The sequence below is a fragment of the Phalangium opilio genome, unplaced genomic scaffold (assembly GCF_054372755.1).
Source record: "Phalangium opilio isolate 3A_F unplaced genomic scaffold, DU_Popi_V2 ptg000009l_1, whole genome shotgun sequence".
NCBI classification, from domain to species: domain Eukaryota; kingdom Metazoa; phylum Arthropoda; class Arachnida; order Opiliones; family Phalangiidae; genus Phalangium; species Phalangium opilio.
The window spans coordinates 13,383,753-13,399,949 of NW_028324146.1; the positions used below are offsets into that span (position 1 = coordinate 13,383,753).

The following is a 16,197-nucleotide window of genomic DNA, read 5'->3' on the forward strand; positions in this document are numbered from 1 at the left end:
AAGCACATTTTGAGAATTTTTTCACTATTTTAAAATATAACCACTGAAACCATTATTTTTGTACTTTTTGCATTAATTCAAGCAAATATAACGATATTCATCCAAAAAACTGTTAAAATTCAATTTCCAATAAGAAATCGTTGTCACGGATTTTGTATCTTGAAGAAAAAAAACATGCGATTTTTTCGGTACACTTTTTAATGAATTTTTTACTGGACAAATTTTTGACCGAATTCAGCTTGTTTACCTATAAAATACTCATTAAAAGTGATTTCATATCGATTGATCAATAAATAAAAATGTACCACGAGTTTTAATAACATTTTCAAAATCGACGTTTCTCGGCCAGAGAAGCACATTTTGAGAATATTTTCACTATTTTACAATATAACCACTGAAAAAATTATTTTTGTACTTTTTGCTTTAATTCAAGCAAATATAACGATATTCATCCAAAAAACTGTAAAAATTCAATTTCCAATAAGAAATCGTTGTCACGGATTTTGTATCTTGAAGAAAAAAACATGCGATTTTTTCGGTACACTTTTTAATGAATTTTTTTCTGGACAAATTTTTGACCGAATTCAGCTTATTTACCTATAAAATACTCATTAAAAGTGATTTCATCTCGATTGATCAATAAATAAAAATGTACCTTTATTTTTAATAACATTTTCAAAATCGACGTTTCTCGGCCAGAGAAGCACATTTTGAGAATTTTTTCACTATTTTAAAATATAACCACTGAAACCATTATTTTTGTACTTTTTGCTTTAATTCAAGCAAATATAACGATATTCATCCAAAAAACTGTAAAAATTCAATTTCCAATAAGAAATCGTTGTCACGGATTTTGTATCTTGAAGAAAAAAACATGCGATTTTTTCGGTACACTTTTTAATGAATTTTTTTCTGGACAAATTTTTGACCGAATTCAGCTTATTTACCTATAAAATACTCATTAAAAGTGATTTCATCTCGATTGATCAATAAATAAAAATGTACCTTTATTTTTAATAACATTTTCAAAATCGACGTTTCTCGGCCAGAGAAGCACATTTTGAGAATTTTTTCACTATTTTAAAATATAACCACTGAAACCATTATTTTTGTACTTTTTGCTTTAATTCAAGCAAATATAACGATATTCATCCAAAAAACTGTAAAAATTCAATTTCCAATAAGAAATCGTTGTCACGGATTTTGTATCTTGAAGAGAAAAAACATGCGATTTTTTCGGTACACTTTTTAATGAATTTTTTTCTGGACAAATTTTTGACCGAATTCAGCTTATTTACCTATAAAATACTCATTAAAAGTGATTTCATCTCGATTGATTAATAAATAAAAATGTACCTTTATTTTTAATAACATTTTCAAAATCGACGTTTCTCGGCCAGAGAAGCACATTTTGAGAATTTTTTCACTATTTTAAAATATAACCACTGAAACCATTATTTTTGTACGTTTTGCATTAATTCAAGCAAATATAACGATATTCATCCAAAAAACTGTTAAAACTCAATTTCCAATAAGAAATCGTTGTCACGGATTTTGAATCTTGAAGAAAAAAACATGCGATTTTTTCGGTACACTTTTTAATGAATTTTTTTCTGGACAAATTTTTGACCGAATTCAGCTTATTTACCTATAAAATACTCATTAAAAGTGATTTCATCTCGATTGATTAATAAATAAAAATGTACCTTTATTTTTAATAACATTTTCAAAATCGACGTTTCTCGGCCAGAGAAGCACATTTTGAGAATTTTTTCACTATTTTAAAATATAACCACTGAAACCATTATTTTTGTACTTTTTGCATTAATTCAAGCAAATATAACGATATTCATCCAAAAAACTGTTAAAACTCAATTTCCAATAAGAAATCGTTGTCACGGATTTTGAATCTTGAAGAAAAAAACATGCGATTTTTTCGGTACACTTTTTAATGAATTTTTTTCTGGACAAATTTTTGACCGAATTCAGCTTATTTACCTATAAAATACTCATTAAAAGTGATTTCATCTCGATTGATCAATAAATAAAAATGTACCTTTATTTTTAATAACATTTTCAAAATCGACGTTTCTCGGCCAGAGAAGCACATTTTGAGAATTTTTTCACTATTTTAAAATATAACCACTGAAACCATTATTTTTGTACTTTTTGCTTTAATTCAAGCAAATATAACGATATTCATCCAAAAAACTGTTAAAATTCAATTTCCAATAAGAAATCGTTGTCACGGATTTTGTATCTTGAAGAAAAAAAACATGCGATTTTTTCGGTACACTTTTTAATGAATTTTTTACTGGACAAATTTTTGACCGAATTCAGCTTATTTACCTATAAAATACTCATTAAAGTGATTTCATCTCGATTGATCAATAAATAAAAATGTACCTTTATTTTTAATAACATTTTAAAATCGACGTTTCTCGGCCAGAGAAGCACATTTTGACAATTTTTTCACTATTTTAAAATATAACCACTGAAACCATTATTTTTGTACTTTTTGCATTAATTCAAGCAAATATTACGATATTCATCCAAAAAACTGTTAAAATTCAATTTCCAATAAGAAATCGTTGTCACGGATTTTGCATCTTGAAGAAAAAAAACATGCGATTTTTTCGGTACACTTTTTAATGAATTTTTTACTGGACAAATTTTTGACCGAATTCAGCTTTTTTACCTATAAAATACTCATTAAAAGTGATTTCATCTCGATTGATCAATAAATAAAAATGTACCTTTATTTTTAATAACATTTTCAAAATCGACGTTTCTCGGCCAGAGAAGCACATTTTGAGAATTTTTTCACTATTTTAAAATATAACCACTGAAACCATTATTTTTGTACTTTTTGCTTTAATTCAAGCAAATATAACGATATTCATCCAAAAAACTGTTAAAATTCAATTTGCAATAAGAAATCGTTGTCACGGATTTTGTATCTTGAAGAGAAAAAACATGCGATTTTTTCGGTACACTTTTTAATGAATTTTTTTCTGGACAAATTTTTGACCGAATTCAGCTTATTTACCTATAAAATACTGATTAAAAGTGATTTCATATCGATTGATCAATAAATAAAAATGTACCACGAGTTTTAATAACATTTTCAAAATCGACGTTTCTCGGCCAGAGAAGCACATTTTGAGAATTTTTTCACTATTTTAAAATATAACCACTGAAACCATTATTTTTGTACTTTTTGCTTTAATTCAAGCAAATATAACGATATTCATCCAAAAAACTGTAAAAATTCAATTTCCAATAAGAAATCGTTGTCACGGATTTTGTATCTTGAAGAGAAAAAACATGCGATTTTTTCGGTACACTTTTTAATGAATTTTTTTCTGGACAAATTTTTGACCGAATTCAGCTTATTTATCTATAAAATACTCATTAAAAGTGATTTCATCTCGATTGATCAATAAATAAAAATGTACCTTTATTTTTAATAACATTTTCAAAATCGACGTTTCTCGGCCAGAGAAGCACATTTTGAGAATTTTTTCACTATTTTAAAATATAACCACTGAAACCATTATTTTTGTACTTTTTGCTTTAATTCAAGCAAATATAACGATATTCATCCAAAAAACTGTTAAAATTCAATTTGCAATAAGAAATCGTTGTCACGGTTTTGAATCTTGAAGAAAAAAACATGCGATTTTTTCGGTACACTTATTAATGAATTTTTTACTGGACAAATTTTTGACCGAATTCAGCTTATTTACCTATAAAATACTCATTTTAAGTGTTTTCATATCGATTGATCAAAAAATAAAAATGTACCACGAGTTTTAATAACATTTTCAAAATCGACGTTTCTCGGCCAGAGAAGCACATTTTGAGAATTTTTTCACTATTTTAAAATATAACCACTGAAACCATTATTTTTGTACTTTTTGCTTTAATTCAAGCAAATATAACGATATTCATCCAAAAAACTGTAAAAATTCAATTTCCAATAAGAAATCGTTGTCACGGATTTTGTATCTTGAAGAGAAAAAACATGCGATTTTTTCGGTACACTTTTTAATGAATTTTTTTCTGGACAAATTTTTGACCGAATTCAGCTTATTTACCTATAAAATACTCATTAAAAGTGATTTCATCTCGATTGATCAATAAATAAAAATGTACCTTTATTTTTAATAACATTTTCAAAATCGACGTTTCTCGGCCAGAGAAGCACATTTTGAGAATTTTTTCACTATTTTAAAATATAACCACTGAAACCATTATTTTTGTACTTTTTGCTTTAATTCAAGCAAATATAACGATATTCATCCAAAAAACTGTTAAAATTCAATTTCCAATAAGAAATCGTTGTCACGGATTTTGTATCTTGAAGAAAAAAAACATGCGATTTTTTCGGTACACTTTTTAATGAATTTTTTACTGGACAAATTTTTGACCGAATTCAGCTTATTTACCTATAAGATACTCATTAAAAGTGATTTCATCTCGATTGATCAATAAATAAAAACGTACCTTTATTTTTAATAACATTTTCAAAATCGACGTTTCTCGGCCAGAGAAGCACATTTTGAGAATTTTTTCACTATTTTAAAATATAACCACTGAAACCATTATTTTTGTACTTTTTGCTTTAATTCAAGCAAATATAACGATATTCATCCAAAAAACTGTAAAATTTCAATTTCCAATAAGAAATCGTTGTCACGGATTTTGTATCTTGAAGAAAAAAAAACATGCGATTTTTTCGGTACACTTTTTAATGAATTTTTTTCTGGACAAATTTTTGACCGAATTCAACTTATTTACCTATAAAATACTCATTAAAGTGATTTCATCTCGATTGATCAATAAATAAAAATGTACCTTTATTTTTAATAACATTTTAAAATCGACGTTTCTCGGCCAGAGAAGCACATTTTGAGAATTTTTTCACTATTTTAAAATATAACCACTGAAACCATTATTTTTGTACTTTTTGCATTAATTCAAGCAAATATAACGATATTCATCCAAAAAACTGTTAAAATTCAATTTCCAATAAGAAATCGTTGTCACGGATTTTGTATCTTGAAGAAAAAAAACATGCGATTTTTTCGGTACACTTTTTAATGAATTTTTTTCTGGACAAATTTTTGACCGAATTCAGCTTATTTACCTATAAAATACTCATTAAAAGTGATTTCATCTCGATTGATCAATAAATAAAAATGTACCTTTATTTTTAATAACATTTTCAAAATCGACGTTTCTCGGCCAGAGAAGCACATTTTGAGAATTTTTTCACTATTTTAAAATATAACCACTGAAACCATTATTTTTGTACTTTTTGCTTTAATTCAAGCAAATATAACGATATTCATCCAAAAAACTGTTAAAATTCAATTTGCAATAAGAAATCGTTGTCACGGTTTTGAATCTTGAAGAAAAAAACATGCGATTTTTTCGGTACACTTATTAATGAATTTTTTACTGGACAAATTTTTGACCGAATTCAGCTTATTTACCTATAAAATACTCATTTTAAGTGTTTTCATATCGATTGATCAAAAAATAAAAATGTACCACGAGTTTTAATAACATTTTCAAAATCGACGTTTCTCGGCCAGAGAAGCACATTTTGAGAATTTTTTCACTATTTTAAAATATAACCACTGAAACCATTATTTTTGTACTTTTTGCTTTAATTCAAGCAAATATAACGATATTCATCCAAAAAACTGTAAAATTTCAATTTCCAATAAGAAATCGTTGTCACGGATTTTGTATCTTGAAGAAAAAAAAACATGCGATTTTTTCGGTACACTTTTTAATGAATTTTTTTCTGGACAAATTTTTGACCGAATTCAACTTATTTACCTATAAAATACTCATTAAAGTGATTTCATCTCGATTGATCAATAAATAAAAATGTACCTTTATTTTTAATAACATTTTAAAATCGACGTTTCTCGGCCAGAGAAGCACATTTTGACAATTTTTTCACTATTTTAAAATATAACCACTGAAACCATTATTTTTGTACTTTTTGCATTAATTCAAGCAAATATTACGATATTCATCCAAAAAACTGTTAAAATTCAATTTCCAATAAGAAATCGTTGTCACGGATTTTGCATCTTGAAGAAAAAAAACATGCGATTTTTTCGGTACACTTTTTAATGAATTTTTTACTGGACAAATTTTTGACCGAATTCAGCTTTTTTACCTATAAAATACTGATTAAAAGTGATTTCATATCGATTGATCAATAAATAAAAATGTACCACGAGTTTTAATAACATTTTCAAAATCGACGTTTCTCGGCCAGAGAAGCACATTTTGAGAATTTTTTCACTATTTTAAAATATAACCACTGAAACCATTATTTTTGTACTTTTTGCTTTAATTCAAGCAAATATAACGATATTCATCCAAAAAACTGTAAAAATTCAATTTCCAATAAGAAATCGTTGTCACGGATTTTGTATCTTGAAGAGAAAAAACATGCGATTTTTTCGGTACACTTTTTAATGAATTTTTTTCTGGACAAATTTTTGACCGAATTCAGCTTATTTACCTATAAAATACTCATTAAAAGTGATTTCATCTCGATTGATCAATAAATAAAAATGTACCTTTATTTTTAATAACATTTTCAAAATCGACGTTTCTCGGCCAGAGAAGCACATTTTGAGAATTTTTTCACTATTTTAAAATATAACCACTGAAACCATTATTTTTGTACTTTTTGCTTTAATTCAAGCAAATATAACGATATTCATCCAAAAAACTGTTAAAATTCAATTTGCAATAAGAAATCGTTGTCACGGTTTTGAATCTTGAAGAAAAAAACATGCGATTTTTTCGGTACACTTATTAATGAATTTTTTACTGGACAAATTTTTGACCGAATTCAGCTTATTTACCTATAAAATACTCATTTTAAGTGTTTTCATATCGATTGATCAAAAAATAAAAATGTACCACGAGTTTTAATAACATTTTCAAAATCGACGTTTCTCGGCCAGAGAAGCACATTTTGAGAATTTTTTCACTATTTTAAAATATAACCACTGTGTTATAATGAGGTCAGAGGTCAGAATTGGGTTAGCCAATGGGGAGCTATGACGTAGTAAAGGACCTTGATCTCACGAGGTAACCTCATGGGGCATAACGGGATAGGGCAGCCAGTTATGAGCTAGCTAGCATGCTGTACAGTCGACTCCAGAATAAAGTATCTTTTAAACTTAAACTATAGTAATTAATGTCAAGTTATTAACACAACTTAACATGGTGATAGAGTTGATCGCCATCTCACACGCCTCGTTTGCTCACTCACTCGCTTTTATCTGCTGATTCACTTGCCAAGGCCCACTTTACTATGGCCTCCATCACTTGCCCTAAAGCTTTCGAACCAGGGATAGATCCCGCTTCGTCTTGGAAAACTTATAAAGAGGAGTTCGGTTACTTTGCTGCCGCTGCCAAACTAAATAGAGAAACTGTTCCTACTCAAGTAGCCACTTTCCTCCACATACTAGGAGCCGCTGGACGCCGTATATATCATACATTGGAGATACCTGAAACAGGGGATGATCGGACAGTGCCTATAATCCTTGCTGCATTTGATCTCTATTATGCACCTTATCAAACAGAGGTATTTCATCAATACGCTTTTATTACGTCGCGACAAAGCCCTACACAAACTTTCGACGAATTCTACACTGATTTGAAGACCAAGGCCCAAGCATGCAATCTCGGTCCTCAACAAAATCCTTTGTTACGCACTATGATCGTCGCTGGCATCCAGAATGAAGAGCTCAGACTACAACTACTAAACAAAGGTAACGCTCTGGACTTAGACACTGCAATAATCATGTGTAAGGCGCATGAAATCACCAATGCTCAGGCTCGTGCCATGTCCACTACCACAACACAGCCTTCGGCAGCAAAAGAATTCAATGTGGATGCTCTTAATCGACATAGATCCACAATAACACCACGGTTTAGACATAATCAACAATTACAAGAATCGCAACGGTATTCTTCTCGCGGCAATACTGCTAATTATCAACGTCCACCATTTCAACCTCCTTACCGCAGTGACCCAAACTCTCAAAACTCTCATCGTTCCAATTATCAATCCGACCCTCAACGTACAACACGACCTTGCCAAAATTGCAACACGCAGCATCGATATCAATCATGCCCAGCCAAAAATTCCAAATGTTTGAAATGCCAACGTAAGGGTCACTGGGCTACCTCATGCCGCTCAACCTACAGCCTACAAACATATCCCATCGAAATGGACGACTCAAATGACCAATTCTCATCCTTTGACGAAACTGATCAGTATTACCAAGATTTCCAACATGAAGATCAAACATACACTACGTATAGCATCAGCATTCATCCTCGACAGCGTCACTCAACTTCACCCACCACGGATCTGACATGTCTTTCGACTGCCACCACATTCAGATGTAATAACCCTGGTGATGAATTATATGACGAACTTTATCTATTTAACACTCGACATAGATTCAAGCTAGATACTGGCTCGCAAGTGAATCTAATATCAAGAGGAATATACAATTCTCTACCATACCAGCCCCCTCTACGTCAACCACTCTACACCGTTTCCTCCTATTCTGGACACTCAATTCCTATTGATGGCGTTGTCGATCTTCCTAGCATGTCGGGCACCGCCTACCTACCAAGTTGCCCTTTCTACGTTACGTCACACAACCATGTACCCATTCTTGGAGCCGTTACATCACAACAACTGGGGCTAATACAACACACTTCCACACCACTGGGTCCGCCACCACAAATAAGTCCTAACACCGCACACACTCACGCAACCTTCATAGGAACTCAGCCCAACGATATCGCAACAACACGATCCGCTACAAATACTGGCACAGCGACAGAACTCATTGATCAATATCATATGATCTTCGATACTGTTGGTAAGCTACCGGCTGAATATGACATCAAATTAAAACCCAACATTGTACCTATTGCCTCAGCATGTCATAAGATCCCTCATGCATATCGTGAAGCTACGCACAAGGAACTGGATCGTATGCTGAACCTTGGTATTATAGTTCCTGTTAATGAACCAACTGACTGGGTTCACCCTATCGTAGTCGTACCGAAGCCAACAAAACTACCTAAAGCTGACTCTACTCAGGAAGTTCGTATTTGTCTGGATCCCCGGAATTTAAATGGTGCCATAAGACGAGAACCCTATCCATTGCCAACCACGCAAGAAATTTTTGCGGAACTAAAGGGTTGTACAGTATTCACCGTCCTTGACGCTCAAAGTGCCTTTTGGCAAATTCCGCTCACTGAGAACAGCTCGCGCCTTTGTACATTCGCGACGCCACATGGACGGTACCGCTTTAAACGACTTCCTTACGGCATCGTCACTGCAACCGAAGTCTTCCAGCGTCAGATGCGCGATATTTTCCCCGCTCACGAATTTCCTAATGTCCACATCTCTACAGACGACTTTTTGATCGCAACGTCAGACATGAAGTCTCATTTAATTGTACTTCATAGCATCCTAGAACGTGCCAAACAATATAATCTACGATTCAGTAAACGAAAAATGCAACTTGCGGTATCACGCATCACCTATCTTGGCCACCTGATCACAAATGAAGGAATCCATGTGGACCCTAGGAAAGTTGAAGCCATTTGCACACTCGCACCGCCTCAGGATAAGAAAACGCTTCAACGTTTCTTAGGCATGGTAAATTATATATGCCGTTTTATTCCAACATACGCTGAAGACACTGCACCACTCAGAGACCTACTTAAACCGGACGTACTCTATGAATGGACATCAACACACCAAAGACACTACGACTCGCTGAAGACAAGTATTTCATCAGCACCAGTACTTCAATTTTACGACCCTAAACTACCAAACGTTATCTCTACAGATGCCAGTCAGTACGGAGTTGGTGCAGTATTAATGCAAGATAACAAGCCCATCGCCTATACATCCACGACTTTTACCGACACACAATCAAGATATGCGCAGATTGAGAAAGAGTTTCTTGCCGTTATTCACGCATGTGAACATTTCGATTTTTATATTGCTGGCACCCAAGTAACAGTAGAAACTGACCATAGTCCGCTCCTGGCAATTGTAAAGAAACCAATGACTCTATTGTCTCCACGACTTCAACGGTTACTTCTGCGTTTCTTCAGATATAACCCTAAGCTGGTTTACGTTCCGGGAAGCAGGATGTATGTGGCCGACGCTTTATCCAGGGAACCTCTAACGGACTGCCAAATAAACACTGACATATTGGATGGCCCACATACAGCAGTCTACACTATAACAACGTTACATACATGCGCATTGGACAAATACAAGACTGCAACTGATCACGACCCAGTCTTAGCCCAAATCCGCGAATATATCACAGATGGCTGGCCAAAATATCGAAATCAACTGACTCCAGAGGCCACTACATTTTGGCAATATCAAACAGAACTTCATGAAGAAGATGGATTATTATACAGAGGGACAAACCTGTTGGTGCCTAAAGCTCTTCAGCAAGATTTATTAACTCAAGTTCACGGCGCCCATCACGGGATTAACGCATCAATTGCCAGGGCTAAACAACACGTTTTCTGGCCGAACATGATTGCCGACATTACATCATATGTTCAAAACTGCACAATCTGTCGCAGTAGAGACCCGATGAATAAGAAACAGCCACTAACACCTCATAGCATACCACAATATCCCTGGCAAACTGTAGGGACTGATCTCTTTCAAGTCAATTCCAAGCCTATAATTTTAATGATTGACTACTATTCAAAATATATCGAAGCTAAAGAACTAAGACTGACCAACGCACAAGCCATCATAAATTTCATGAATCCACAATTCGCAAGGCATGGAGCACCTCAACGCTTGGTATCTGATAACGGTCCACCCTTTAATTCTCTTCAATTCAAAGAATTCCTTCAACAATGGCATGTCGATCACGTTACATCAAGTCCACACTTCCCACAATCTAATGGAATGTCCGAAAGAGCCGTACAAACCATAAAAAATTCTCTTCACAAGGCACAACAAGAAGGGAGAGACTTACACTATGTCCTAATGGAGTACCGGACAACTCCCAAAAGTAATGGTTTATCACCGGCAGAAATGCTGATGGGACGGCGTTTACGTACGCCATTAACAACGCACATAGATAAATTGAAACCACACTATCCTACAAGACGCATTGATGAAGGGTTGAGAGACAATAACGCAAACATGATACGCCAATCAAATCATCGCTCATCATTACCACCTTTATACATTGGTCAGAAGGTTCGTTACTACGCGGCACCCCGTACATGGTTACCCGCAAGAATAACTGCACATGCTCAAGAACCACAATCATATCACATTCTGACAGCGAAAGGTCAAAACTTCCGTAGAAATAGAATACATCTGCGTCCGGATTATAGTCAAACGAAAACTAACCCTACTATAAAACCAAAAGCGGCTAGAATTCAGATACCGATGTACCATAACGCCACAGCAAGGATTGGACAACTTCCAGGACAGAACCAACAATCAACGCACCAGACTCGTGTTCAGCAACATCCAGGACAGAATCAACAATCAACGCACCAGACTCGTGTTCAGCAACAATATCAAAATCTACAATCACAACAAACGCAACCACTAAGTTCAGCACAGAACCACACAACCCTGATAACACCACCACAAACTGAACCAACTCGAGATGAAGTAGCGGTCACAATTCAAAATATCCTGGAACCTCAACAAGTACATACTGTTCCGAAGACATTCCAGATTCATAATCGCGTTCAACAACAAACCGCACTTACACCAAGAATTGAACCAATTGGAACACAATTCACCAGAACTACAATACCCGGGAACTCGCCTTGTATTCCCTACCGGCAACCCTTCCCGCAACAGCCCATGCAAGAAGAAACTATGCCCAAACAAATAAACAATCAACAAGAAAGAAAACATGACTCAAGAGTACGTCGACCTCCACAAAGATACTCGCCAAATTAAAGAACAATTAATAAGTGCTTAGTTTAAAAACAGGCTGTTTTATTTTGTGTTTTATTTTGTTAAACTTTTAAAATTAATACTAGACAGGTTGTTTTTATTTGTTAAACTTTTAAATTATTACTAGAAAGGAAGGATGTTATAATGAGGTCAGAGGTCAGAATTGGGTTAGCCAATGGGGAGCTATGACGTAGTAAAGGACCTTGATCTCACGAGGTAACCTCATGGGGCATAACGGGATAGGGCAGCCAGTTATGAGCTAGCTAGCATGCTGTACAGTCGACTCCAGAATAAAGTATCTTTTAAACTTAAACTATAGTAATTAATGTCAAGTTATTAACACAACTTAACACACTGAAACCATTATTTTTGTACTTTTTGCTTTAATTCAAGCAAATATAACGATATTCATCCAAAAAACTGTAAAAATTCAATTTCCAATAAGAAATCGTTGTCACGGATTTTGTATCTTGAAGAGAAAAAACATGCGATTTTTTCGGTACACTTTTTAATGAATTTTTTTCTGGACAAATTTTTGACCGAATTCAGCTTATTTACCTATAAAATACTCATTAAAAGTGATTTCATCTCGATTGATCAATAAATAAAAATGTACCTTTATTTTTAATAACATTTTCAAAATCGACGTTTCTCGGCCAGAGAAGCACATTTTGAGAATTTTTTCACTATTTTAAAATATAACCACTGAAACCATTATTTTTGTACTTTTTGCTTTAATTCAAGCAAATATAACGATATTCATCCAAAAAACTGTTAAAATTCAATTTCCAATAAGAAATCGTTGTCACGGATTTTGTATCTTGAAGAAAAAAAACATGCGATTTTTTCGGTACACTTTTTAATGAATTTTTTACTGGACAAATTTTTGACCGAATTCAGCTTATTTACCTATAAGATACTCATTAAAAGTGATTTCATCTCGATTGATCAATAAATAAAAACGTACCTTTATTTTTAATAACATTTTCAAAATCGACGTTTCTCGGCCAGAGAAGCACATTTTGAGAATTTTTTCACTATTTTAAAATATAACCACTGAAACCATTATTTTTGTACTTTTTGCTTTAATTCAAGCAAATATAACGATATTCATCCAAAAAACTGTAAAATTTCAATTTCCAATAAGAAATCGTTGTCACGGATTTTGTATCTTGAAGAAAAAAAAACATGCGATTTTTTCGGTACACTTTTTAATGAATTTTTTTCTGGACAAATTTTTGACCGAATTCAACTTATTTACCTATAAAATACTCATTAAAGTGATTTCATCTCGATTGATCAATAAATAAAAATGTACCTTTATTTTTAATAACATTTTAAAATCGACGTTTCTCGGCCAGAGAAGCACATTTTGAGAATTTTTTCACTATTTTAAAATATAACCACTGAAACCATTATTTTTGTACTTTTTGCATTAATTCAAGCAAATATAACGATATTCATCCAAAAAACTGTTAAAATTCAATTTCCAATAAGAAATCGTTGTCACGGATTTTGTATCTTGAAGAAAAAAAACATGCGATTTTTTCGGTACACTTTTTAATGAATTTTTTTCTGGACAAATTTTTGACCGAATTCAGCTTATTTACCTATAAAATACTCATTAAAAGTGATTTCATCTCGATTGATCAATAAATAAAAATGTACCTTTATTTTTAATAACATTTTCAAAATCGACGTTTCTCGGCCAGAGAAGCACATTTTGAGAATTTTTTCACTATTTTAAAATATAACCACTGAAACCATTATTTTTGTACTTTTTGCTTTAATTCAAGCAAATATAACGATATTCATCCAAAAAACTGTAAAAATTCAATTTCCAATAAGAAATCGTTGTCACGGATTTTGTATCTTGAAGAGAAAAAACATGCGATTTTTTCGGTACACTTTTTAATGAATTTTTTTCTGGACAAATTTTTGACCGAATTCAGCTTATTTACCTATAAAATACTCATTAAAAGTGATTTCATCTCGATTGATCAATAAATAAAAATGTACCTTTATTTTTAATAACATTTTCAAAATCGACGTTTCTCGGCCAGAGAAGCACATTTTGAGAATTTTTTCACTATTTTAAAATATAACCACTGAAACCATTATTTTTGTACTTTTTGCTTTAATTCAAGCAAATATAACGATATTCATCCAAAAAACTGTTAAAATTCAATTTCCAATAAGAAATCGTTGTCACGGATTTTGTATCTTGAAGAAAAAAAACATGCGATTTTTTCGGTACACTTTTTAATGAATTTTTTACTGGACAAATTTTTGACCGAATTCAGCTTATTTACCTATAAGATACTCATTAAAAGTGATTTCATCTCGATTGATCAATAAATAAAAACGTACCTTTATTTTTAATAACATTTTCAAAATCGACGTTTCTCGGCCAGAGAAGCACATTTTGAGAATTTTTTCACTATTTTAAAATATAACCACTGAAACCATTATTTTTGTACTTTTTGCTTTAATTCAAGCAAATATAACGATATTCATCCAAAAAACTGTAAAATTTCAATTTCCAATAAGAAATCGTTGTCACGGATTTTGTATCTTGAAGAAAAAAAAACATGCGATTTTTTCGGTACACTTTTTAATGAATTTTTTTCTGGACAAATTTTTGACCGAATTCAACTTATTTACCTATAAAATACTCATTAAAGTGATTTCATCTCGATTGATCAATAAATAAAAATGTACCTTTATTTTTAATAACATTTTAAAATCGACGTTTCTCGGCCAGAGAAGCACATTTTGAGAATTTTTTCACTATTTTAAAATATAACCACTGAAACCATTATTTTTGTACTTTTTGCATTAATTCAAGCAAATATAACGATATTCATCCAAAAAACTGTTAAAATTCAATTTCCAATAAGAAATCGTTGTCACGGATTTTGTATCTTGAAGAAAAAAAACATGCGATTTTTTCGGTACACTTTTTAATGAATTTTTTTCTGGACAAATTTTTGACCGAATTCAGCTTATTTACCTATAAAATACTCATTAAAAGTGATTTCATCTCGATTGATCAATAAATAAAAATGTACCTTTATTTTTAATAACATTTTCAAAATCGACGTTTCTCGGCCAGAGAAGCACATTTTGAGAATTTTTTCACTATTTTAAAATATAACCACTGAAACCATTATTTTTGTACTTTTTGCTTTAATTCAAGCAAATATAACGATATTCATCCAAAAAACTGTTAAAATTCAATTTGCAATAAGAAATCGTTGTCACGGTTTTGAATCTTGAAGAAAAAAACATGCGATTTTTTCGGTACACTTATTAATGAATTTTTTACTGGACAAATTTTTGACCGAATTCAGCTTATTTACCTATAAAATACTCATTTTAAGTGTTTTCATATCGATTGATCAAAAAATAAAAATGTACCACGAGTTTTAATAACATTTTCAAAATCGACGTTTCTCGGCCAGAGAAGCACATTTTGAGAATTTTTTCACTATTTTAAAATATAACCACTGAAACCATTATTTTTGTACTTTTTGCTTTAATGCAAGCAAATATAACGATATTCATCCAAAAAACTGTAAAATTTCAATTTCCAATAAGAAATCGTTGTCACGGATTTTGTATCTTGAAGAAAAAAAAACATGCGATTTTTTCGGTACACTTTTTAATGAATTTTTTTCTGGACAAATTTTTGACCGAATTCAACTTATTTACCTATAAAATACTCATTAAAGTGATTTCATCTCGATTGATCAATAAATAAAAATGTACCTTTATTTTTAATAACATTTTAAAATCGACGTTTCTCGGCCAGAGAAGCACATTTTGAGAATTTTTTCACTATTTTAAAATATAACCACTGAAACCATTATTTTTGTACTTTTTGCATTAATTCAAGCAAATATAACGATATTCATCCAAAAAACTGTAAAATTTCAATTTCCAATAAGAAATCGTTGTCACGGATTTTGTATCTTGAAGAAAAAAAAACATGCGATTTTTTCGGTACACTTTTTAATGAATTTTTTTCTGGACAAATTTTTGACCGAATTCAACTTATTTACCTATAAAATACTCATTAAAGTGATTTCATCTCGATTGATCAATAAATAAAAATGTACCTTTATTTTTAATAACATTTTAAAATCGACGTTTCT

At 31.9% G+C, this 16,197-nt stretch overlaps 1 protein-coding gene across 3 annotated transcripts; it reads left to right on the forward strand.

The window, feature by feature from the left end:
* The first annotated feature begins 7,357 nt into the window (after positions 1 to 7,357).
* Positions 7,358 to 12,353, forward strand: LOC149716026 (uncharacterized). 3 transcript variants are annotated; one of them, XM_089849102.1, is made up of 3 exons: positions 7,358 to 8,945; positions 9,006 to 9,059; positions 9,126 to 12,353. In XM_089849102.1, the coding sequence occupies exons 1-3, from the start codon at positions 7,358 to 7,360 to the stop codon at positions 12,041 to 12,043; spliced, it is 4,560 nt and encodes a 1,519-aa protein (XP_089705228.1). In that variant the 3' UTR covers positions 12,044 to 12,353. The 3 variants fall into 3 exon arrangements, with proteins under 3 accessions (XP_089705228.1, XP_089705222.1, XP_089705219.1); XM_089849096.1 differs by having other exon boundaries at positions 7,358 to 9,059; XM_089849093.1 differs by having other exon boundaries at positions 9,006 to 12,353.
* Positions 12,354 to 16,197: the final 3,844 nt, after the last annotated feature.

Coding starts and splice junctions, on each gene's coding strand:
- LOC149716026 (XM_089849093.1), top strand. CDS start 7,358: ATGGCCTCCATCACTTGCCCTAAAGCTTTCGAACCAGGGATAGATCCC. Junction 8,946..9,005: donor TATGATCTTCGATACTGTTG/GTAAGCTACCGG, acceptor CTATTGCCTCAG/CATGTCATAAGATCCCTCAT.